Here is a 24,706-nt window from a genome sequence, read left to right as displayed (position 1 = left end):
TTTGAACAGGCACAGAACAGGGTCTTTAGCTATTCCTTCTCAAATCCAGTACATTTTAAACCAGTGGTTCTCAAAACACTCTCTGTGAATATCATATTGTTCATAAAACTTGGATATTTTATAAATTCCCTTCAGGCTCTAAAACCGATTCTGTGAATTTGGAAACACAATTTATTAATAACAACCAACAATTATGTTAGCTGGTAGTAGGAAAAAACCAACGAGTGTAACCTGAGAAATGATAACAAACATGAAGAGCCAAAAACAAACTAGCTCTATGTATTTCAATTTATTATCGGGGAGCAGGTAAGATAACATAGCCTAATTTTGTTTATGAATATTAAAAAGGGCAAGGACTGAGGTAACACATAAGCACATGAACCCAAATCTCCTCCCTGCCCTTCTTGTTGTAAATTAGACATTAAGTTGCAGTGAAAATCTTTGTTTTCTCTCAACAATTTTTAAGGAAATAATTTTGCAAATAAGAAAAAAAGTTTAAGAAGTTTACTTCATAAATCACATTTGCTGCATTTGCTGGCTGAGTGTCAACAACTCCATAACTTCTACTGAACAAGACTGACATCAACTTTAGCTTTTCATATACCCTACATCAGCCCTAAACTGAAACATGAAGACTAGCCATCACATAGGTAGGCTCCCCAAATTCTAAGTCCCAAAGACAAAACTATTAAGCATACCTCAGAATTGATTAAACTATATGGTAGAAAAACTCCACCAACTCTGGCACTCTGATGCATATACAGATGCATATACAGGCCCTTTGCTTTTGCTTCTTTATACTTCCAGCCATTTCACTGCTCATGAATACCTCTACTAGAGGGTGGGCAAGTGAAATGAAAAAAGATGAAAAGTGAAACAATTTTGCTAATTGTTAGTAGTTCTTTGGTGGTTTAATAGTGTGTAGGTTTAAATGGGGTTTTTGAATCATCCATGGATTTTAATTACCCATGCTGTCTCTGTCTCCTGTTACCATTGATAACCAAGAATTGGCTGTGCCAAGATCCAGGGCTCCATTTTTAAGTTCTAAAGACATCAATAAAATAGGAGCATATATAAGTTATCTAGGGCAAGCATTGGAATGAGATTCTCTCTGAAGATCAGGGTTGAAGATTCCTGAGACAGCCATTTGTTATATTTACAGGAGTCAGTAGAGAGATGGACTCCTCAAAATTTGAGCAATCAAGTGAGATGTGTACACATGACATGTTGGCTTTTGGAAAAGAATGTGGGAAAAACCACAAAGCACGGGACTGCCCAACGTCTGAATGGATGTGTAATTAACTGGGAAATAAACCCAAAAAGAAAGTGGTCACTACAGAACCTAAACCAGAAAGGTCTTAAGGTAAACTGTGACCAGCTGACAGCACACTAAGACAAATCAAAACAATTATAAAAAGGTAAAGTCTTTGCATTTAATTAGAAAATGACTAATTGGTGTCTTGGTTTTGAAAAATAGTGCCATGGCACCATAGCAAGGGTAAAAGCAGGTCAATCCCTTGCATAACTTACCTTGATTGGCCCAATGGAAACAGAAGGCCCCAGAAAAGAGAGAAGCATCTGGCAGTAGCAAATTGTTTTATTTTATCTTTCTGTGGAAAGAAACTAATTTTAAATAAGAACCAGAGCATTTAAAGAATAAATATTTTTTAAAAGCTCAATATCTAGTTAGAGCAGCTCTATCAAGAAACCAAGAGCTCCTTGCTGCTTGGGAGACTGTAAGGAACAGAAGAAGGATCACAGAATTGTTTCTCCACCACCAAGAGAGTTTTGAAACTTGTGTTGCTCCTAGATCAGAAGGCCAATGGCTCAATTATTTAAAGGGAAGCTATGGGCAAAGAGCCAGTCTCTTGGGCCAGATACCTTTGAATAAAGAGTTTTAAACTACTTAATTGGTTTTACTATAGAAAAACTACACAGAAGAAAAGTATTTGTGACAAACCTTTCTGGTTTAAAAAAAAAGACTCCTTTTCCTTCCTGGCTGCTATACAATTTCACTCTGAACTCAATGATCTTTTAACAATTATCAAACTAAACAAAACTAATTAGAGAAAGATCATATTCAGTACCTTTGATTGCCTCCATGTGATATAACAGTCTAGATTTCTGATGATTTATCAAGACTCTTATGGAGAGAAAGCAGCTACTTAAATTTCATATGGCATCTAACAGACTTAACGCATAAATATCAGTCACAATAATTGAGTTTAGTTACTCTCCCTGATTAGAACACTACAGGGTAACTGAGTTAGCACTAATGAAGCTTTTTGATACAAATCACTCCTATTTACAACTTATACTAGAGAGAGAAGGGACAGTTCATCAGTAGGAGTGAAGAAAATCAACAAGCACTTTCTCAATTCAAAATAAAAGTGTCCTATAGAAAATTAGGAATGTGAAACAGGAAAATGCAAGAAGACTGTTTTGGTATCAAAAAATGTATAACACTCAAATTTTAAGGCACATACCTAAACAAAGTTGCTGATGTAGGTTTTCCTATTCTTACGTACATTTACCTCAGTTGGATAACCCACAAAATACATGGTGAACTGAACAGAAAATTTCTAGATTTGCAGCTAGGGCGTAAGATCAAATTGACTTGCTTGAGAAAAATCAAATCAGTCAACTAAAAACATAACCTTTAAGCTACCAAAAAAAGTGCTATTCAAGTGTATTTTTTCAAAGTGGAAAAGATGAGCATTTTTATGTGGACGACAGCCTCAGTACAGTTAAAACTCTGGTTACGGACATAATTCAACATTTCATTTCACTTGAAACCTTTGAATACGTTTTTGGGGAAATGTCAATCCTTGACTTATTTACTAACATTTATCCATGCTTTAAATTATTTATCACAGTGATGCTACAAAGCAAATATAATTTTTAAAACTGTCTTACTTGTCCCATTGGAGGACCTCCCATAGGGGGCATCATTTGCTGCATCATTCCATGAGGTACAGGTTGCATATTTCCTCTCTGACCCATAGGGTGCATTCCCATGGGTGGATAATGCATGCCAGGGTGTCCCATCTGAAAAACAGTGTTAGTAAAGAAAACATCAATTAATAATAGAGTCTTCCCACCCCCAAAAGCACCAAGAATGCTATCAGAAGTGAGGTGGTAAGATATTTACCGAGGAACTTTCACAGAAATTTGCCCATTTATAAAATATGGACTTCATAAAGGAGAGAAGATTAGAAAAAAATTGCCTGTTTATGTATAATCAAAAATGATAAAAATAATTAGTACTTTAGTAAGTTATTGTGCTAAAATATAGTTTGCCAAAAAAAAATGAATAACCTATTTTAAGACCAATTCTGAGGAAGAAGACTTGATTATTCTGTTCATGTGCCAAGATCAGCTTTTAAATTTTAGCCTAAATTACTCTGTCTCACAAATAAAGGAAGGGCGATTTAAAAAAGTTCAACGAATACTATAAAGGCTACCTGTGGATGTTTCTCCAGTGTCAGACCTGTCATTTTCCCGAAAAATTCTTACTAAGGTAGATCAAAACATTCCATTTCTCTGCAAAAAGCTACTTAACATCATTTCCAGCTCTAAAAGTCAATAGCTACTGTTGGTTGGTCATTCTGAAAGCTATGTACAGAAAGTCCAACAGAAAGAGTTATCTGCTTTAACAAGTTCATAAAATCAAAATAATTTATTTAGGCCACAAAAGAGCCCAATGCCTCAAATCATGTAGAACAATTACACGCTTAGCAACTCTACCCAGCCTTGCTCACTCTTTCCTTTCTTTCATCTCAAGTCACATTCCTCCCTTCTCTACCCTGGCCAAATCAGGCCTGCACCCCAAAGCTGACTTCTGTTGCCAACACCCAGCCACCGGCTCTGCCCAGGGCTCTCTCCTCCATCTTCGCCACAGTAATACCCACCTCCTAGGGACCCACATCCTTTCCTTTGTGCTATTCCGCCCTCCATTTCCCTCCCTCAGAGCCAGATCCCGCCACCTCAGGCCTTCTCCTCTGTCCACCTTTCTTTTTTCTTCCCCACAGGGAGAAGGCTTCCTGTTTCTTTTTTTCATTGTGCCGCTTTTCCCCCGCCCCACCGCTCCCTTACCGAGGGCCGTCTCCTCAGGTAGCCGTCCGCGGAGGCCCATGGGCTGGAGCAGAGGCTTGAGCTGGACAGTCTCCGCTCCCCGTTCCCGGGACCCCGCGGTGGAGGGCGGTTCTCCATTTCACTCACCATGAGGCCTCCACGCTCGACTCCCGTCCCCGGCCTCATCGTCGGGCTGAGGCTGCTCCGGCGGCGGCCGCTGCCGCTACACATTCCAACAAGGAGCGATCTGAGTGGCTGGCGCCCGCTGGGGCCAAAGGGTAGAGGCTGCCCGGAGCTGCGGGGCGGGATCAGCGGGGCCAATAAGCTGACTGGCTTCCCCGCCGTCCAATCAGAGCGCGCAGCTTGCACGCAGCTCTGCGGCGATTCGCCCCCGGCCTCGGCCTCGCTCGGCGTCGCCTGCATGGAGGGGGGGGAGGGGGACGGAGGAAGTTTCTGCGCCGAGTCCCCCGCCGGGAAAACTCCACCAACTTCCCCCGGGGAAGAGAAGAGTACGTAGGCCCCAGCCTCCCGGGCCTAACAGCCACCTCACCCCGTAGGGGGAGGGGCAGTGGGGGGGCTGCCGCCTTTACCCCCCACCCCAGTTACGCACGCCCCACAAACCTGAGGCCGCCGGGGAGCCAGGAGGGGGGGAAGCAGCTTCTAGCGTTAGCGGTGGCTGGGACAGGATGCGCGCGCGCGACGCTCGAGGTTGGGCGGGGGGGGGGAGAAAAAGGGGAGGGGGAGGAGGGGAAGAGGAGGGGGCTCGAGGACGCGGAAGGGACCGGGTGAGAAAGCGCGAGACTGGCGAAGCGCGCGATGGCCAGGGTGAAGAGGGGGGAGCGTGACGCGGCACTGCGCGAGAAGGGAAGTGTGGAAGTGGGGAGAAGGTTGAAAGCCGAGTAGGGGGATGGGGAGAAGCAGTTTAGGCAAAGGAAGAGACAGGCCGTCGAGCGCTAAAGATGCTGTTTAGGCGGAAAACCGAGACGGTCCCCTCGCGGGCCTAGAAGCGGAGGACGGAAAAAAAAGCGGACGGACTAGGGAAGGGGGTTCAGAGGGCGTGCGGATGGCAGCAATGGCGGCGGGCGCTAGGACCGAGCTCCCGGACTTGCGGCTTAGGAGGGGCCGGCTGGGCCGGGAGGCGCTCGGCTTGCCTGGAGGCTATGCGGTGGCGGAGGCGGAGGTCTTGGGACTGGGACCAGACACCCCGAGGGGAGGGGACTGTACTTTTCGAGATGTCCGCCTTCCCCTCCCGTCCTCTCCTCCGCCTTCTCCCGCTTCCCTCGGCCTCCCTCCTTCCTCAGCCCCCAGTGTCGAGTTCGTTTTATGATACACTTTTTCCAGGCGCTCCTGCCCCCCTCCCCATCCCTGGGGCACCCCCCCCCGCCTCCGTTGGTAGGCACCGGGGAGTCTTTGGGACGCTAATTGGCCAATGGAGGGAGGGGGGAGGGAGGAAATCCCTGAGCTTCCGGGTTCCGTTGCCTGTTTTCCCGCCATGTCGTTCTTGCCTAGCGGGAGCCGCTCGATTCGCCCCCGCCGAGTCGGGCCTCCGGCCAGCCTGGTCCTCCCTGCCTACGCCTCCTCCTCCCAGGTTGGGGGCAGCTGGGGGGAAGGAGAGGATGACTACGAGGAAGAAGGGGTAAACGAAGTGGTCCGGGATCTCCGAGCCGAGCTCTCGGCTGACACGCCGCCGCCTCAGCCGCATAAACACAATGGGGTCACCCCGAGGGTACCTGAAGCCGCCCGTGCTCCCCGGGGCCGGCGGTGGCCGGTGCAGATCCTGTCGGTGGTCTGTTCTCTTCTCTTCGCCGCCTTCCTTGCTTTCCTCCTAGCTATCATCTACATGATCTTGAAAGGTACTAGAACTCCACGGGGAGGGTGGGGGACAGCAATGGAGTGCAGACGGTGGGTATGGGGGGGGTGGGACCTCGGCTTAGCAGTTAGTCAGCTAGTGTTTATTTAGCACCTACTAGGTGGCCAAGCCTTGTGTTAAGTGCTGGTGGTAACAAAGGCCAAAGACAGCCCCTGCTTTCAAGGACCTCACAGTCTAATTCGTGGAAAACTACGTGGAAACAATTATGTCCAAACAAGTCTATACGGGTTAAAATGGGCAACAGTCTCTGAGGGAAGGCGCTAAGGACTGGTAAAAGCTTCTTGCCGAAAGACGGGGGAGGGGGTGGGGGTGCCTAACAACCCTATTTTGCTTCTTGGCATAGCTTTGCACCCTCCCAATCTCTCCCCTTTGGTTTTATGTGGGCCCATTAGAACAGTTAGTTATAACCTAAGACCTGGGTACTATACTAGCTGATAGTACATTAGTTGGAACTGTCCCCTTCTCTCTACTCCCAGCCACACTGCCTTGGTTCAGGCTGTCGTCATTCCTTGCCTAGACTATTGCAGTAACTTCCTAATTGGTTTCTTGTCTCAGATCTCTTTTCTCCAATCTGTTCTACACACCATTGCCAAAGAGATTATCCTGAAGTGCTGGTCTGACCATGCATATCACTCCTGTACTCATTCCTATAGTTACATGTTATCGGATCAGATACGTCGTCATAATATTTTGTGGAAGTTTTGCAATGTGGATAATTAGTACAGTAGTACATGTTTATGACTAACAAATAAGTAAATTTACACATTAGGGGCATGTGCTCAAATTTTTTTTTTATCTATAAGAGGTGTAGGGTCAAAAAAGTTTGGAAACACTGGTCTGAATTTAGACTTTTATCTTATCAATGTCTGGTTTTTTGTCAAGTGAAGGTAGTACCTACCTACCCTACTTACATGAAACCTTACAGGGATATGTTAATAATACTTGCATATATATCTATAAGTCAAGTCAATAGGTATTATTAAATTTCTTTTATGTGCTAGGGATAAATATAAGTGGCCCAAAACAGCCCCTTCTCTCAAAGAGTTCATAGTCTAATGGAGAAGGCAACATACAACCAACTGTGAATGAACAGATTGTATACAGGCTAAGTAGGAAATAATCTCAGAAGGAAGTCACTAAATCAAAACTTCGAAAGGCTTCTTGTAGAAGGTGGGACTTTAACTGATGCTTGAGGAAGTCAGGAGGTAGAAATAAAACAAAAAGAAAAATTCTGTTTTAGGAACTCAATCCAGAATCTACTTTTCCCCCCTCATTTTCCGTGATTCCTAGTAGAAGGCATTGCCACCTGGTATCCTACTGTGGTAGTTTCATGCAGAAAAGACAATATTGCATACTGGTTGAACAATTAATTTCCACCCCGATACCCCTTTAGTGTGATCTGTCAGCGCTAAGTTTCCCCTTGTTAATTAATTTCCTTATTTGTGTTTAGAGTATTGTCATCCTCATCACAAGAATTCACAATCTTAGGGTCACCCTAGGCAAGTTGTGAAAATTCTGCCCCTACAAGCTCTAAACATCTGTTACTTGTAATTTTTTTTTCCATTCCAGCCTTTCACCTCATACCTGGCCTATTACCAAAGTCTCCTAATTGGGCTTCTAAGCACCTCACCTCTCAATCCTTCACACAGCTGCCAAAGTGATATTACTAAAGCGTAGGCCTGACCTACGCTTTGAATAACCTCATGTTATTCAAAAAGTTTGTATGTCTCCCTTCTGCTTCTGAGATACAGTAAAAATGTCTCTAACTTCAGCTTACCTTCCAGATTTATTACATGTCCTGTCCTAAGCAACTGTTTAAATTAGCCAGACTGGCCTCCTTGCTGTCCTTTACATGCGATATTCTGTCTGTACCTTTGAGGAATGACTTTCTACTTCTTTGCCTCTTAGAAGCCTTAGCCTTCAATATTTAAACCAGGAATTCTTACTCAAGGTTTTTCCTGATCACCACTACCCCTGACCTTCCAATATTACCTTGTATTTTGTATTTCTTTATGTGTATACCTATTTCAGTTACAAGAATATAAGCTTATTGAGGACTGGGATTTTTTTTTCTTAATTCTAGGTTCTTTTCACATAGTTGGTGAATAAAAGCTTGTTAATTTATTAGGAACTAAATTTCTTATCAACATAAGCTCTCTTTTGTATTTACAGAATTGCATGCTGAGAATTTGAAGACTGAAGATGGTGTAGAGACTGGTTTATTAGGTATGAACAAAATAGGCAATTGACTTAACTTGATATTTTACTTTTTCCCCAGCTGTGAAACTTCCTGTTCAGATAAATAGTTCATATGCAAATCAAGGTTGGGGGATTATACCAAATGATAAAACATGTTCTAAAGAGTGGTAATGGGATTCAGTCCTAACTAACCTGTTTCCTTCCTTTGGTATTAATCTCATATTTGAAAGACATGTTAGTCAATTTTTAGAAAAATTGAATAGAAGAAATTTGAAAGAGTAGATTAAATTATTAAAGTCCATAACTATTCCCACCATTTTCTGTAAGGAGTGATTGGCTCTTTCTAGGCCCTTGAACTGCTGAATTTAGCTAACACTGAAAGAGGCTCCTAGCTAGTGGGGATTAGGTCGATTACCTTAAGCTATCCTAAATGAGATGGAAAATTTGATTTAGAGCCAAGACAGTAAATATTTTTTAAAATATAGGAAAATTACCCTTTTCTCTCCACACCATAGAAGCAAACACATTTTCCTGTTGTTACCATATAGACAAAGGTTATAAGGTGTCCGTTCTTCCAAACCTCAACCTTGTCAGTATTGGATGCAAAACAACAACAAAAAAAGATGAAGCTTATTATCATGTAGGAAATTTAGGATCTAAATGCTTGGTAGGTCTTGCAAAAAAAAATTTTTTTAATCCTTCCCAGAATCATCTCTTGGACTGTTTCCAAGCATTTCTTTTGGCACTAAGCTATGCTCCTCTGGCCTACGAAAGTTGAAGTGGTTGAAGACATTCCCCTCTCTTGCTCCAGTCAGTAAAGCTATTTGCTGCAATATTGAATGTATCTCCTTTATCTTCTGAAAATCGTTGAAAAGGCTTATTTATTAAAGTTAGTCTGAAGCATATTTACTAGCCATTGGCTGGTTCTAGCCATGGGGGAAACTGGTTTTCAGCTATACTGAATAACAGGCTAACAGCCTTGTCATCTCTGGCTAGTACCATCTTTTGGTGGAATCTGTTTTTATCACATCACTCATTCTCCAATGGTTAATCCTTCATCCTGTTGGAAAGCTTGCCTCTTCTTTGCAGATGTTCACAAAATTCTTCTTTGTTGACTGGGTTGTATTTGTACTTTTTAGATCATTTATAGTACCAGAGCTGTTTGGCATACCCTGAAAGTAAGAAATGATTAAGCCTCTCATCTGAGGCCCACTTCCCATATATCTTTACTTAGGTCTAACTCCAGGAAGTGGTCTTTCAAAATCTTACCATTACTATTTTGTAACATAACAGTAAAAATTAAGTACAAGTAATGGGAAGATTATTTAGAGGAAAAAGCCATGGCAAACTCAGAAGAAAACAAGGGCTACAATGCTGATTTTGTAGATTACTAATTATAATTCTTATGCTTCCCTTAAATGGTCTTAGTAATATTTATATAGCACTTTAAGGTTTGCAAACCATTTTATACATTTATCTCGTTTGCTCTGCACAGCACCTCTGTAAAATGTTGCTGCTATTATCCCCACTTTACAGATTAGGAAACTGAGGTGGAAAGATGTTAAATGACTTGCCCAGGGTTACCCAGCTATTAAATAAGTGAGGTAGGATTTTAACTCAAATTTTCCTGAATCCCAAATCCAGCACACTTTTCTTGTTTTGTTTTAGGCAATTGGGGTTAAGTGACTTGCCCAAGATCACACAGCTAGTAAGTGTTGAGTGTTTGGTCTGGGGTCAGATTTGAACTCAGGTCCTCCTGACTTCAGGGTCAGTGCTCTATCCACTGAGCCACCTATCCAGCACACTTTTCACTGTGCTACCTAGCTGACTAATTATGCACCAGCTTTGTTAATGAGCCAAAATATATATTGGGAAATGCAGGTCCAAGAATTAGAAAAAGTTAGTGAAGATAACCTACCTTCTAACTCTCTTAAATTTGTGTGTGTGAGTACACCGGGGCTTTTGGAGAGGAGGGGATAACTGGCTTATAGGCATGTATATGGGTTTGTACGTTGTTCCTACAAGAAAGCAATAGCACTTCGGAGCCAGAACTTAAGTCATCAGAATGCTATGCCACTTTTTAAAATCATTTGTGCCATTTATTTGTTTTGGACGGATCACAGTGCTAAACTTAATACCTGTTAGTATGCAAAATTAATGTGCTTCAGTTTCTAATGTTTTTTCTGCTTTGCAAAAGCAAATAATCAGTCTTTTAAGTAGCCACTAAAAGATAGGCTATTGATTATGTTGAATATTTCTGGAAAGAGGGCTAAAGGATTTTCCCCTTCAGATCGGGTGTGTGTGTGAGTGAGTGAGAGACATATACTGGCATTTTCCTTTTTATATGTATTTTCTAATCAGATTTTTAAACTTAATGTCTGCTTTGCTCCTTGATGCAGCAAAAAGCATATTCAGAAGGCTTTCAGCAAAGTGGATGCTATGCATATGTTAAGTGTTTGAGATTGTATGACAGGTGCAACCACAAAGATGAAATTATTTATCATTCCTCCCCACATTGGCATCAATCCAGGTATAAGATTTATTTATTCTTCAAAAAATGTTTGGGGTTGTCATGGGGGTGCCCTGAGCAAAATTCAAATAGGATTTTTCCTCTAAATGGTGAGGACTTCCAGCTGGTCCCGTTTGTAGATGACATTGTACTGATTGTCTGGAGCTCCAGAGCACTGTGTAGCACTTCTTAAACTTAAACCCCATATGAGGTCTCAACCCACCGTTTAAGAAGTGCTGAAAGGGTCAAGAATGGAAAAATTCTAAGAAGCCCTACACTATAGTACCTTTGCAATGAGATCCATGGTCCTCCAAGAGATTGGTATATAAAATTATATAGGGAAACCCTAATAGATGAAGAATAATAAAACCATCTCAAATTAATCAAAATGATATCAACCAATGGATAATATAAGTTTAAATAGACTGTGGCATTATAGATTTTTGATCTATGATCTATTGCCAAAAGTAAATGGAACTTAAACAGTATGAAAGACATTAGCAAGGATATATATGACAGGAAGAGGAGTGGGCAGAAGGTAACATGGACAGTCTGAATAGTGGTAACTTAATTATTCATTTATAAGTAGTAACCTGTAAGAACTAAGTGAAGACTGTCAGCATCTTAGTGCCTTTGTGGAAATACAAGAATCATACAGGATAGGGCATAGATGAGCTATAGTATACGTTAGTGGAAATGGTCCCCACGCTGGCAACATCAAAGATTTCATACCTTATTACCTTGATGTGTATGTCCTCTTAGTCTCTTCTCTTGCCTAAAGAAAGAGTGCTCTTCTGTCTTGGTGATTTGGAGAAATAGTTTGTGCCCTCATGTTTCTATTTGAGGAAAATCCCTCTCCAAAGGAGATTAATTATTAGTATATCAGGTACTCCAGTAATTGCAAATAATAGATATTACTCCAGGTTACCTATCTAAAATATCTGGCCCTTTCTAGAATGTTATTTAAAATGCTGTATAAACAGATTCTCTAAAGTAGAATATTTCTTTTTTATAAGGAAATATGTTCATAGGGCAGTCATTATTAAAAATAGCCATCTGCCCCATTCACCAGTTGTGTGACTTATTTTTTTCCCCTAACTAGGAAATGATCAAAACACTTGAAGATTGGATGTTGCATGTTTGTTTATTCAGAAGAATTCCATGATTTTCCAGATGCTTTTATTATTTAAAGACCATGACCTTGTAGTTTTCTTTCTTTCTTCTTTCTTTCTTTCTTTCTTTCTTTCTTTCTTTCTTTCTTTCTTTCTTTCTTTCTTTCTTTCTTTCTTTCTTTCTTTCTTTCTTTCTTTTTCTTTTTTTTTTGGCTAGGCAGTGGGGTTAAGTGACTTGCCCAGGGTCATACAGCTAGTAAGTGTTATGTATCTGAGGCCGGATTTAAACTCAGGTCCTCTTGAATCCAGAGCCAGTGCTATCCACTGTGCCACCTAGCTGCCCCTTTAGTATTCTTTATAGTCTATTAACTACTGCTTGAATTCATCAGACCTTAAGCTAAAACAAAGCAAATACAGTCTCTAGAGTAGTGCATACTTTTTCAAGAAGATACATAAAAAACAAGACATAGTATTCTAGTGCCAAAATGTTACTGTTACTATTAAAACTAAAACACAGAAGAGTTTCAGTGGAGCTCTTTTTTTTCTTATTTTTTCTTTTTAAAAGTGAGGCAGTTGGGGTTAAGTGATGTGCACAAAGTCACACAGCTAGGAAGTATTATGTGTCTGAGGCGGGATTTAAGCTCAGGTCCTCCTGACTTTAGGGCCAGTGCTCTATCTGCTGTACCACCTAGCTGCCCCTGGAGCTCTTTTTTTTCTCTAGATAACTTGGTATGTCCCACTTTCAGGTATCTAAAAGTGTTACTTCTCCACTCTTATTCCTAAATTCATCAAGATTTTCTCCTTCAGATTGAAGTTGTCTTTCGAATCAAAAAGTTTAGAACTGAATTGAATCATAAACATCTAGTTTACTTTACAGTCAAAGATACAGCCAGAGAATTGATTTGTCTGAGGTCACTTAGGAAGGACCCAAGTGTGATTTAAACCTAGATCAGATCCCTCCAAATCAAGTGCCCTCTCTACTGTGTCACACTGCCTCTCATTTTGTAGTATCTACTTAGATTCAAACCTGGGTTTTCTGCTAAGAATGATATCAGTGCACAACCAGCTGGAACATAATGCTTAAGACCCTAAGACTTGTCAGGTGTGTACCATCTATATGAATAATAATATGATTTCTTTTTATTGTTTTTTGGGCAAAAATGTCTCCATTTAAGCTACAGCAGCTATGAAAATGTGAAGTATCACTATATAAATATAGCTGTCTCATAAATTCACATTCCAAAGTAGTTTGTCCTAAAATACTATCTTGCTAATAGTGGTGACAGCTTTTTTTAAATTGTATGATGTATCTGTCCAACATGATAAGATAATACAGCATAGTGTGGTAAAGTAGTGCCTTCTGAGTGGCTTAAAGTATTTTTCCAAATATAAATGGTTCTCACAATATGGGCACAGAAACTGAGGACTTAAAGGTAGGTTATAATATCTTTAGGGTCATACCAAGATCAGTCAACTAAGTGTTTCTGTTTCATTTTGTTGACCTACTACAGGCATAAGATTGCTCAACTGGTACTGGGGACAGAAAAGTGTTTCAAAAATAATTATAAGAGGGGCAGATAGGTGGTGTAGTGGATAGAGCACAGGCCCTAAAGTCAGGAGGACCTGAGTTCAAATCTGGCTTCAGATCAAACACTTGACCATGGGCAAGTCACTTAACCCCATTTGCCTAAAATAATTATAATTATAAGAGACAGTACCTGCCCTCAATGATATTTTAGTCTCCTGAGATGATAAAGCAATCATTAACAACAATACGTGTACTGACCTAAGGTATATGAAATGTAACGCAAAAGTTTTGTGAAGTTGATAGTGCAAACAAAAGGTCAACTTTATAACACTATCAAAAATGTTATTAAAATTATTTTTAAAATCACATAGGTATCCTGGAAACTATCTTCTAGTCTTAGTGTCTTCATGTATATGATGGGGTTAATACTTGCACACTTCAAAAGAAGTGTCTAAATGAATTACTCATATTCATGATAATTAGAGAATAAGGCTAAACTTCTTGGTCCCGAGTAGTCAGGAAAGTTTCTGTGAAAGTGAAACTTGAATTCCACCTTGAAGAACTTGCAGGTTTTAGATAAGCAGAATGAAAGTGAAATTCTGCAGTACATGAAGAAATAATACAAGTGGGCATCTGAATTATTAATCAAGGCTGTCAAGATATTTCATTTACTGACCCAATTCTGGATTCTTTTAAAACTGACCTCACAAGATATGATTGAATGGATCCCGTAGATTGTAGACATCAAGCCCAAGCAAATAATCTTTCTACAGACTTGTGTGTTAACTATATTAATTGGTGAAAGTTTAGTACTTCAACATTATTCAAAGCAGGAAGGACATCTACAAGAAATATCAAGGAGGATGACCTGGCTAGAAGATGTAGTGGTAAATGGAGTTTGATAAGTAGAATTGATTTAGATTATAGAAGGTATTAAAACAAGAAAGAAAAATTCAGACTGTGTGTTATAGGGAGCTACCTTAGGTTCTTCAGCTAGGAATTGAAACGATATTTCAGGATTTTATGGAAGTGATTGAAGGCTGTTAAGATAGTCCTAGTAAAAGAGGACTTGCTTCTATTTTAAGGTGGTAGCAGTAGGAGCTGAGAGTAAAGAGTAAATCCTAGACTTGGTGACAGATTGGATTTAATAACTTGTGTTCAGTGACTAATGAATTGCTTTTTCCTTTAGCCTCTCAGTGTAACTGGGTTATAGAGATCCCTAACACTTTGGAAAGAACTGTAGAGTTGGGCTTATGGAACAGGAGTGTGTGTTTTCACTTCAAGAAATTAAATTGGATCAAATTGAAATATCAATTTATTTGGAGTTGGAGAAAATTAAATCCTGGCTTTTCTTTCATAAAGTAGAAGGGCAGAAATACTTGAGATAATGGATTCTATGGGAACCAGGTAAAATGAACCCAGATAAAATCACTTCTATATTTGTATCATAGACAAATGGCCAAGTACCAGCAGGGCAAATACTGAAGGATTCCTAAGGATGTCAATGGACTGATTGGCGGTGGAGCTAAGTGGATCAATTCCTGGCTTTAGGAAGGGAAATGAGGCATAGGGCAAAGGTGGTAGAGGCTTAGCTATCCTAAAAAAGTGAAAGCAACTGATAGTGGAGAGATGCCTTATTTGAGGAACAGGAAAGACGTTAAGAAGTGTAAGGTGGTAGAAGTCTGAAAAATGTGGGGGGTAAGTTTTGAAGAATGGCCTTGAATGCCAGTAGAGAATTTTTTTTTTATTCTAGAGGTGGTAGGGAGCTAATGAGTTGAGACAGTAAGGGTAGGGAGGAGGCTGGGGGACATGGCCAGATGTGCTTTTTAGGAAAATCACTGGTGGCTGAATGGAGGATGAGCCGAAGTTTGGAGAGACTTAGGGCAGGCAGATCCACCAGCAAGCTATTTCAGTATTCTGCGTATGAGAAAGTGAGGGCTTGCGCCTGGGTGGTGGCAGTGTCTAGGGAGAGAAGGGGGAAGGGGTGGTGTTTACTTCAGGTCAACTAGCTTTGTTACTGAATGCATAGGGGTTGGGGCAGAGCTTGGTATGAGACTGAGGAGTCTAGATTGCAAATGAGAGACTGGGAAGATGGTGTTACCCTCAACAGTAATAGGGAAGTTTGGGAGGGGGAAGGGTTTAGGGGGAAAGATAAGTTCGGTTTTGGACATTGAGTTTAAGATGTCTCCTAGACTGTAAAGTCAGGCAGTTGGAGATGTGAGCCTGGAAGTCAGTAGAGAGGTTTGCATTGAGTAAATAGATTTGAGAATCATCAGCATAAAGATAATTGATCCTTGCTTTCTCTGAAACTTGTAATCTTAAGAGTTTTTGGAGTACTGAAACCCTGCCTTACAGCTAATTTGTCAGAGGTGGGACTTGAACCCAGATATCTAATTTCCCACCCAGCTGCTCTTATTTTGGATTTCTTTGACTTCACCTTGCTCTTAGTAAACTCTTTTTTGGGAAATTTCATTTTTCAAGATCCAGTCAGCTTTGGTATTCACACCTCATGAAGCACTCTTCCTTCTCTGGAGGGTAAGGTCTTGTAAACTTCTTACTTTTCAGCTTGCTTTTGTGTATTGTATTCCTCCACTACATTGTGAGCTCTCTGACAACTGAGGTTGTTTTTTGTCTTGCTTTGCAATGCTCCTCGCTGTGCTTGTTCTTAGTAGGTACTTAATTAGTGTTTCAAGAGCCCAACTCAGTAAACTCACATTGGCTCCTTATCACCCATAGGATAAAATAAAAAATCCTCTTTATTGTCATCCAACGCCCTTCATAACCTACCCCCACAAAGTTTTGAGACTTCTACCACCTTATACTTCTTACACTCTTCCATCCAGTGACACTGACCTCATTCCTGTTCCTCAAACAAGGCACTTCCGGTTGGGCAGCACGGCTTCTCTTTGCTTCTCTTCTCTCTCTGCATAGGGTGTTGCACCCTTACCTGCCAGTTCTCTGCCCAAAGGGATTTAAACTTTAATTTCTGAAACTTTTTTTTTCTTGTTTTAGTTTTTTCTCGTAAAGGCCATCTTTAACCGCTAATCACTTTGGTCCCAGACCAAGCCCTATTTGGTCACTGGGCCATGATTGACTCAGAATGAATGTAAATAACTGTTGTTTCTGTTTTGGCCAGAAGCCCTGAGGGTCTTCCCCTCCCAGATGTTTTTTTTTTTTAGAAATCATTCTTTGCCTCAGTCACTAAAAGGGTGCTGCCTCAGTCAAACTGAGACCTGTTAAAGACCTTAGCTTGAAAGGGCCAGGGTCCCCCACTGCATCCTGGGCCATCTCCAGTTGTCCTGATACATATCTGGCCACTGGACTCAGATGGCTCCTGAGAAGAAAGTGAGCCTGGTGACTTTGCACAGTCCTCCTTCACTTAAATCCAGTTCACTTGCATGTCATGGTATCACGTCACTGATGTCAGGGTCCTCTTTGAGAACAAAGGACAAATAGCAGCAATTTTCAAATATGGGGAAGGTTAAATAAGCTTAAGATTGCTTTTAGCTAAAAAAAAAACCAAGATTGCTTTTAACTGCTCAGCTATTAGGATAAAGATTTGAAGGTGAAAAGGGAAAAATCCATAAATCCATTAGTTCGAAAAGTACATCATAGAATGCAGAGACAACGTGACATGTTAAAGATTATTTTGGACTTGGAGTTAGGAAAATGTGGATTTGAATCTACTGACATTTTGCTACCTGAATGACCCAGGACAGTGACTCTCAACCTCAATTCTTGAGCCAGCTCCCAAGACCTTATCTGTTGAGATAAGAGGACTAGAACTATGAGAGTTCTGAGAATCAAATGGGATCATGTATGTAAAATGGCCAGCAATCCTTTAAGTGCTATTGTCAGTATGAGCTATTCTATAAATTGTAAGGGTTGCCAGGCTTTATCAGGGGAGGATGTTTCTATTTGGGGTGTTAATTGCATTCATTTAGTGTGGTATAGAAAGGGCCCCACCCCCAAAAAGTGCCATGATAAGGAATAATGGCAACAAATAAAGTGTAAAGTACAAAGTGTAGGAAGGAGTAATATATAAAGTTATAACCTTCATTTTTTTGCTCTTTTTTATAAATAGAAGATTGTTTTAAGTATAATTTTACTGATTTCTGCTAATTTTGATTTAATAATTTATCTTTTGTCGCTACAGTAGTAACATTCGTCTATTACTCATTCTTGGCTTCAATTAAACTTTATACTGACATATAGGTCAGAAGAAAGAAGAGTTTTAAATTGGATACTGTTTGAGTAAAATTGGGCTCAAGAGTTTTAAAATTTACAAGACTTTTTTTTCTCTCTCTTTCTCTCTTATTAAGGATTCTGGACTTTGTTTGTTATATCCTTAACAGCAGGATTCTCATGTTGCAGTTTTTCTTGGACAGTGACTTATTTTGATTCTTTTGAACCTGGAATGTTCCCTCCTACTCCTCTTTCACCAGCAAAGTTCAAGTAAGTATTTTTGTCTTTAGATGTTGCCTCTTTAGTCCTTTTCTGTCTGTGAGTAAATAGAAACCTGCATTATTTTTGAAGTGATTCATAGGTCCAAATGGTGTATCCATAAAACAGATGTGAAGCAAGTTTTTTAGTTCATATGCTTTAGTTTTGCCTTTAAAAAGTGAAGATGAATATAACAGACTCCATGTCTAGCTATTTCTGTGGCTCTGCTGCATGACTTAGCCGGTTATCTTCATAACAAAGCTGAAGAATTGGCTAGAGACAGAATCTATGCTGTTTGTTTTCACACACACACACACACACACACACACACACACACACACACACACACATCCCTAATTATTGCCAGGGATTTGGAACTTCAAGGTTCTCTTATGATCCGTAAATCTCTTATGAGTTATTAGATTTTTTAAAATTATGTTAAGAATTCGTATTTGGATTTTTACAACTATTTAAGCATTATGTAAAAAGCTTAAATAAGCATGGATTACATGTCTTTAACTATGCTAGTTAAAACTATGCTAGTTGGTAAGGGAGTATTAAATTTCTGTAGGTGGCTATGACTTGATATACAGAGAGCTCAAACATTATCTCTGGCAGCCTTCAAATCAAGATATTCGTGCCATAAGTGGTAGGAAACATCTGTTTTGTAAATTTGCAAGTATGGATAGCTGATTTTATTGCTTTTGATATCAATACTATTTAAAGTAAATATATTACTGGGATGTGGAATTATATTGTGATAGTTCTTGATGCTATCATTATCATCATTAACATCTGTCCAACATACATGATAGGTTTTCATGAAAATGAAGTAAGAAAATGTATATGATCTCCAGACATATTGTTTGGTTGTTATTCTATGGGATAGAGGACAGTACTCAATGATGGAGGTGAATATTACCTATTTATTTCAGAAATAAGAGCTCTACGTCTGTCCTTTACCTCCCCCTGTCTTCAGAAATTTGCTCCCTTCATCATCCCCTTTCTCTTCAGCTTCTCCCTATCTGCTAGTTGTCTTTCCTTACTGCCTTCAGGCTTCCCAAATCTTCCTCATCTTAAAAAGCTATTGTCCTATAGATAATATAGGCAGCTAAGTGATGCAGTGGATAGAAAACTGGGCCTGGAGTCAGGAAGACCAAAATTCAAATCCAGATACTTTTTAGCTGTGCAACGCTGAGCAAGTCACAACTTGTCTGCCTCACTTTCTTCAACTTTAAAATGAAAGTAATAGTAACACCTACCTCACAGAGTTGTTGTGAGGATCAAATGAGATGATATTTTTAAAGAGCTTAACATAGTGCTTGACACATAGTAGGTACTTAACAAATACTTGTTCCTTTCCTTTCTCTATGTCTTTACTCCCTTTATTTTTAAAAAATAAACTTATTTATTTTTACATGCATTTATAATCTGTATCTTTCCCTCTTCCTTTCTAAACAGCAACACCCAAATGAAAAACAATACCTTTATTATAAATATACATAGTCTTGCAAAATAATTTTCCCGTATTGGCTATGACCATATATGTCTCTCCCCTTTAAGTTGATAACTTGAGTGACACGTTTCATTTTTATTCTTCTGGTCTCATGTTTTATCACTGAACTCACTGAGTTCTAAAGCTTTCTTTCCTTAGCCAGACTCCTAGGAAAAACTGTCTAGGCTTGTTGCCTCTATTTTTCTCAGTCCTCATTCTTTTTGAATTCTCTGCTGTATTAGCCGTGTTGACCATCCTATCTTCTGGACTCTGTCTCCTCTCTGGGTTTTTACAACAATGCTATCTCCTGATTCTCTTCCTTCCATATCACCAACAGCCTTTTGGAAATTTTGAACTAGACATCTCGGACTTAACATGTCCAAAAAGAGAATTTATATTTTTTTCTCCCCAAATCTACCCCTCTTCTGTACTTTCCCATTTATATCAGAAGTACTACCACTCTTCCAGTTTCCCAGGTTTGTAACATTAGTCTAATCTTAATTCCTCATTCTCCTTTACCCCAAATATCCAACCAGTTCCAAATCTTGTTATTTGTGTCCACCTAACATCCTTTAATCCATTCTCATTTCTGCTACCATACCAGCCATTTTTCCCATTGATGAGTTTTAAGACTTCCATTTTGGGATTACCAGCTGGCCGTGCTTTATTCCCCTTTTCACTGGGCTTCTGACTCTCCTATACTTCAACACCATAACTCAGCTGCCTTCTCATCCTAGTACATCTTTCCACCATGTCAGCCCTTCTCCCATTGATGAGTTCCTTCTGTCAGTCTCCATATATGCAGCCATACTTTATTTCTTTTTCTGACTTGCTGCAGATTTTGCCATTATGTCCTCTTATGGGTGCCTTCTCACCCCAAACCCTTTTTAGGTCTTCTTAATGTATTGTCTTCCTCTGTTAGAATGTATGCTTTTTGAGGGCAGGGGCTGTCTGTCTTTGTTTTGTTTTATATCTTCAGTACTTAGCATAGTACCTGGCATATAGTAAGCCCTTAATAAAGACTTGTTGCCCGAATTTACTTGTACCAGTACCACCTAAGTTCAGGCCTTTATGATTTCTCATTTAAACTGCCTCAGATTTCTCCCCGCTGTAAGCCATCCTCCATACAGCTGCCAAAGCGATTTTTTTTCTTAATATGGATAGGTCTGACCATGTCTTTCCCCTGCTCCATTGCCTCTATAATGAAATATAAACTCCTCAGTTTGGTTTTTAATGACTTCACAATCAGTTCTCAATCTCTCTCTCCAGCCTTATTGTGTATCTTTCCTTCTCTTTATTTTACAATCCAGACAAACTGGCCTTTTGTATGTTCCTCACGTAACATAACCCCATCTCTTCTCTCTGTGCCTTTGTTTTAGTACTCCCTCATGCCTGGGATGCTTTTCTTTATTAACTTGGCCTCTTAGAGTCCCTGTCTTCCTTCAAGATGAAATTCAGGCCCTGTCTTGTACATGAAGTCTTTCGTATCCCTTCCATCTGCTAATGTTCTCTCCTAACTGACTTGTATTCATCTCCCGTGTACTTATTTTGTATTTATTCTCTTTATAATTATTCTGAATATACTTACACATACATATGAATATACTGACATATATACAGGTATATACATATGTATATACTTATACATACACATGGAGCCATCTCCAGTTGTACTGATCTGTATCTTGCCCAGGTGGCTCTGGAGGAGAAAGTGAGACTGGTGACTTTGCACAGCCCTCTTTCACTTAAATCCAATTCACTTGCAAGTCATGGCATCACCTTCCTGGTGTCATGGTCCTCTTCAAGAACAAAGGACAAACACTAACAACAGTGATCACACACCACCCACACACACATACACTCATCTCTCTCCCAATAGAGGATGTAAATTCCTTGAGAGCAGAGATTGTTTCATTCTTTATGTTTGTATACCTAAAGTCTAACACAGTGCCTGGCACATAATAGGTACTTAATAAATGTTTGTTGATTGGTTTATTACTAAATTCTTGTTGATTTGACTAATAGAGAAAAATGTTGCCAACTTTAAATTGTAGTAGCCATAAGGGCTACGGGTTCAGACGTAGTATGGTATAGTGGAAAGAGTGTGGGATTCGTAGTCAGAGGACATGGGAGTTTGAGTCCCAGGTCTGAAACCCATGACAAGTCATTTAATCTCTTAGAATTTCAGTTTCACTTCAATAAAACATGAGTTTTTATAACCTTAAAATACTATGTGTAAAAATATGAATTATTTTCATTATAGTAATGAGGATATGGATAGCAATCCATTATAGGCAAATAATGTCCAAAAAAATGAAACTTTGCCTGTTTATTGGCTTAAAATTGATGAAACTTTTTTTTTGCTTACCTTAAAATTTAATTTGTATATCCTTTGAGAGTTTGGATTAATCCCCCCAAAATACCAAATATCCAAGTTGAAATAGGATAAATCCAGGTGTCCCGAGCAAAGGAGATGGGGTTCTTTTTATTTCCCTTTTTTTTACAAATTTATTTTGATTTATCAACAATCACTTCCATATGCTTTTGAGTTTAAAATTTTTCTCCCCCTTCTTCCCCACCACCCTCCCCAATACGGCACACAATCTGATATAGGCTATACATATACATTCCTATCATATTTTCATATTAGTGATGTTGTAAGTGAGAATCGGAACCAATAGGACCACCAGCAAGAGGAAACAAAACTTGACAGGAGAAAAAAAAATAGCAAGTAGTATGCCTTGATCTTCATTCAAACTCTATAGTTTTTTCTTTGGATGTGGATAGCATTTTCCATCATGAGGCCTTTGGAGATGTCTTAGATCCTTGTATTGCTGGGAAGGGTTAAGTTTATCAATATTAGTCATCGCACAACGTGGCTTTTATTGTGTACAATGTTCTCTTGGTTCCGCTCACTTACTAAGTATCATTCCATGCAAGTTTTTCCAGGTTCTTCTGAAGTCAGCCTGTTCATCATTTCTTATAGCACAACAGTATTCCATTACATTCATATACCACAACTTGTTCAGCCATTCCCAGGTTGATGGGCATCCTCTAAATTTCCAGTTCTTTGCCACCACAGAAAGAGCCGCTATAAATATTTTTGTAGAAATATGGTTTCTAAGAGGCCTAGGCCTCTTAGAACTTAGAACTCTAGGCAAGTTGAGTACTACTTCCCTTTCCTCATAGCCAACTAGGACTCTGGTGTTATCAGGACAAGATGACAGAAGGCATGTGTAAAAATGAGCTAAAAAGATGTAGAACTGCTTGCTCTCTTTTCCACATTCTTGGCAGAGCCAATGTGGAAGTTCAATCAATATGAATCCCAAAGAACATGATTTAAAATTGAAGCTTAGACCTTTTATAGATTACAATCAAGTGATAATTGTTGAAATTATTAAAGCTCTACAGTGAAATTTTTGATTGCTGTGGGGAGCTGGTGCTTGGAGTTTGTCAGGTCTTCTCATTAGTCATCTATTTAGTACACCTAAGGTTTTATGAGAGATATCTCCCCTTTTTGATGAAAAGTAGGACTTCTACAGTTTTCTGGTATTCTTTTTGCATTGTTCAATTTTTTCTATGAATACTAGGATCATTCTATTTACAAATTCTTCCAGGAAAATGTCTAAGCCTCAAGTGTGATGATAATAGTTACTTTTAACCAGTAACAAAGTGACTAGCTACTTTCTTACAAATTTTTCACTTTTCTTAGTTTTGTGTTCCTAGTACTATACTTTCATTTTATCATTTCTTAAGTTGAAGGTTCATTCTTGTTAATGTGTACCATTTATTCAAGTTAAAACCTTCCTTCATCTTCTGTGTTGCTATCAGCCTTTTTTGCAAGCCTCTGGTCTGTTAGTCTTCTCAGCACTTACTGGTTTCCATTCATTCTTGTATTCTGGTTACTTGTTACCCTTTCCATCTTTATACATGTACTTTTTACATTTTAACTAATCGGAGAGGTTTGTAGGTTCATTGGTTTCTTTAGATGTCTTCCTTTTTCGTTAGAATTATCTATCACTAGTTAGTTATAATTAAATTTAACTTTTCAGAGTCTTTCATCTGTCCTGAAATAAATTAGTCCTACATTTTAAAATTTAAGTTACTGAGTTAAGTTAAGAAGGTAGAAATATTTTTCAGGAAAAGATAGCAGCAGGTGAACAAACCAGTTGTTTGTTATATAGCAGTTACTTTTAAACAAACCCACCTCTGATGTTGAGTATCTTTGGAAGCCCCAGCATTATTCTGGTATTGTTTAAGGCCGTGTCAGGAAGATCTAGGAGACTTCTCTTCTTTCCCAAATTATCTGGGACATCTATTCTAAAATCAGTCCAAATCCCAAAATGTAATGTACAGAGGTACTGAGCTCTTTGGGGAGGAGTTCTGAGAAGCGTGAATAGAACTATATAATTGCATACACTGATTTTCCCTTTGCATATTTGCCTTCTGCTGTTCTGTAAAAGAATATACAAAATTCAAACTGTTCAATTCACCCTACACAAACAAACAAAAACAATTGTCTTTCTAGTCCCTAACAAAATCTGCTTTGTATGTTTCTTTTTATGGCCACTAGAGGGAGATATTTAATGATTTTTCTTTTTCTTTTTACCTTTCCTAACCTGACTTCCCCAATGAAAACAGGATTTTTTTTTTTGAAATTTCCTTTCTTTGTGCAGCTTTGGGCTCTTAGAGGGGACGTGGCTTGTTGAAAAATGTTTAAAAAAATATTTGACATGTTCCCCAATTCTGTGCAAATATAACCAAGTAAACTCTCAATCTTATTTTTTTGTGTGTGTATTTTTAAAATCTATTTTATTGCCTTCAGCAACAGTCTTAGTTGTCTGGGGAGTAAAGAAAACATGATGACATGTTTTCCCTGAAAGGTGAGGTAGGAGAGAACTGCCCAGCCTTTTGACCAAAATGGGACATTAGGGGTTCACTTGGGATTTATGATGGGTTCAGAAAGAACCAATAATGTAAGAAAATAATCTATAGAGAGCTAATTGGGAAATATTTCATAACTCTTCTAGGTACTTTTACAAGCACAGATGTCATCAGTTTAACATAGGACAATAATCCTCAATACCAGAGACAACCTTTCTTTGATTATTGAAAAACTCCAAACTTTTCCATCCTTGCTATATATTCTTTAAGACCAGTAGCCAAAATGCTCCTGAACTTAAATATAGTACCTACATTTCCTTATAGTAAATGAAAAGAAACAATATATGGGTTTGCTTTTCATCAGCTTTGCCATCTTTTTAGGTAATAATAGAATAATAACAAACTATTTAATTAAGCAAATATTATCAACCATCTGTTTTATCCTAGGCCCTGGGAATATAAAGACAGCTATAACAGTCCCACGTTGTATATGTAAATGCTCATTTTATCTGGAGTTTTTTAAGTTCAGAATAAAAGAAAATAAAATAGAAAAAAGAAGAAAAGATAGGAACCAGACTACAAAGGGCTTTAA

General features: G+C 39.2%; 2 protein-coding genes across 14 annotated transcripts in view; one reads left to right on the top strand and one right to left on the bottom strand.

Moving 5' to 3' along the window:
- PRPF40A (pre-mRNA processing factor 40A) overlaps positions 1–4,842 on the bottom strand; it is a 55,119-nt gene extending 50,277 nt beyond the window's left edge. For 6 of the 11 annotated variants that reach the window (XM_020970320.2, XM_020970322.2, XM_020970324.2 and 3 more), the window contains exons 1-2: positions 4,096–4,842; positions 2,917–3,048 (exon numbers count right to left, since the gene is read on the bottom strand). In XM_020970320.2, the coding sequence (XP_020825979.1) occupies positions 2,917–3,048; positions 4,096–4,497 (534 nt within the window). In that variant the 5' untranslated portion in view covers positions 4,498–4,842. Of the gene's footprint in view, positions 1–1,530; positions 1,611–2,916; positions 3,049–4,095 lie in introns of those variants that run through there. The other 5 variants (XM_020970325.2, XM_020970328.2, XM_078147031.1 and 2 more) reach the window with 2 other exon arrangements.
- A 48-nt stretch (positions 4,843–4,890) lies between these two features.
- Positions 4,891–24,706, top strand: part of ARL6IP6 (ARF like GTPase 6 interacting protein 6) — a 106,776-nt gene continuing 86,960 nt past the window's right edge. The window contains exons 1-3 of one of the 3 annotated variants that reach the window (XM_020970329.2): positions 4,891–5,927; positions 8,117–8,170; positions 17,615–17,747. In XM_020970329.2, the coding sequence (XP_020825988.1) occupies positions 5,504–5,927; positions 8,117–8,170; positions 17,615–17,747 (611 nt within the window). In that variant the 5' untranslated portion in view covers positions 4,891–5,503. The remainder of the gene's footprint in view (positions 5,928–8,116; positions 8,171–17,614; positions 17,748–24,706) is intronic. The other 2 variants (XR_013483051.1, XM_020970330.2) reach the window with 2 other exon arrangements.

This window comes from Phascolarctos cinereus, unplaced genomic scaffold, assembly GCF_003287225.1.
Source record: "Phascolarctos cinereus isolate Bilbo 61053 unplaced genomic scaffold, phaCin_HiC Scaffold_726;HRSCAF=1367, whole genome shotgun sequence".
Classification (NCBI taxonomy): domain Eukaryota; kingdom Metazoa; phylum Chordata; class Mammalia; order Diprotodontia; family Phascolarctidae; genus Phascolarctos; species Phascolarctos cinereus.
The sequence above is the reverse complement of the archived record's forward strand: the minus strand, read 5'-3'. Positions and strand labels throughout refer to the sequence as shown.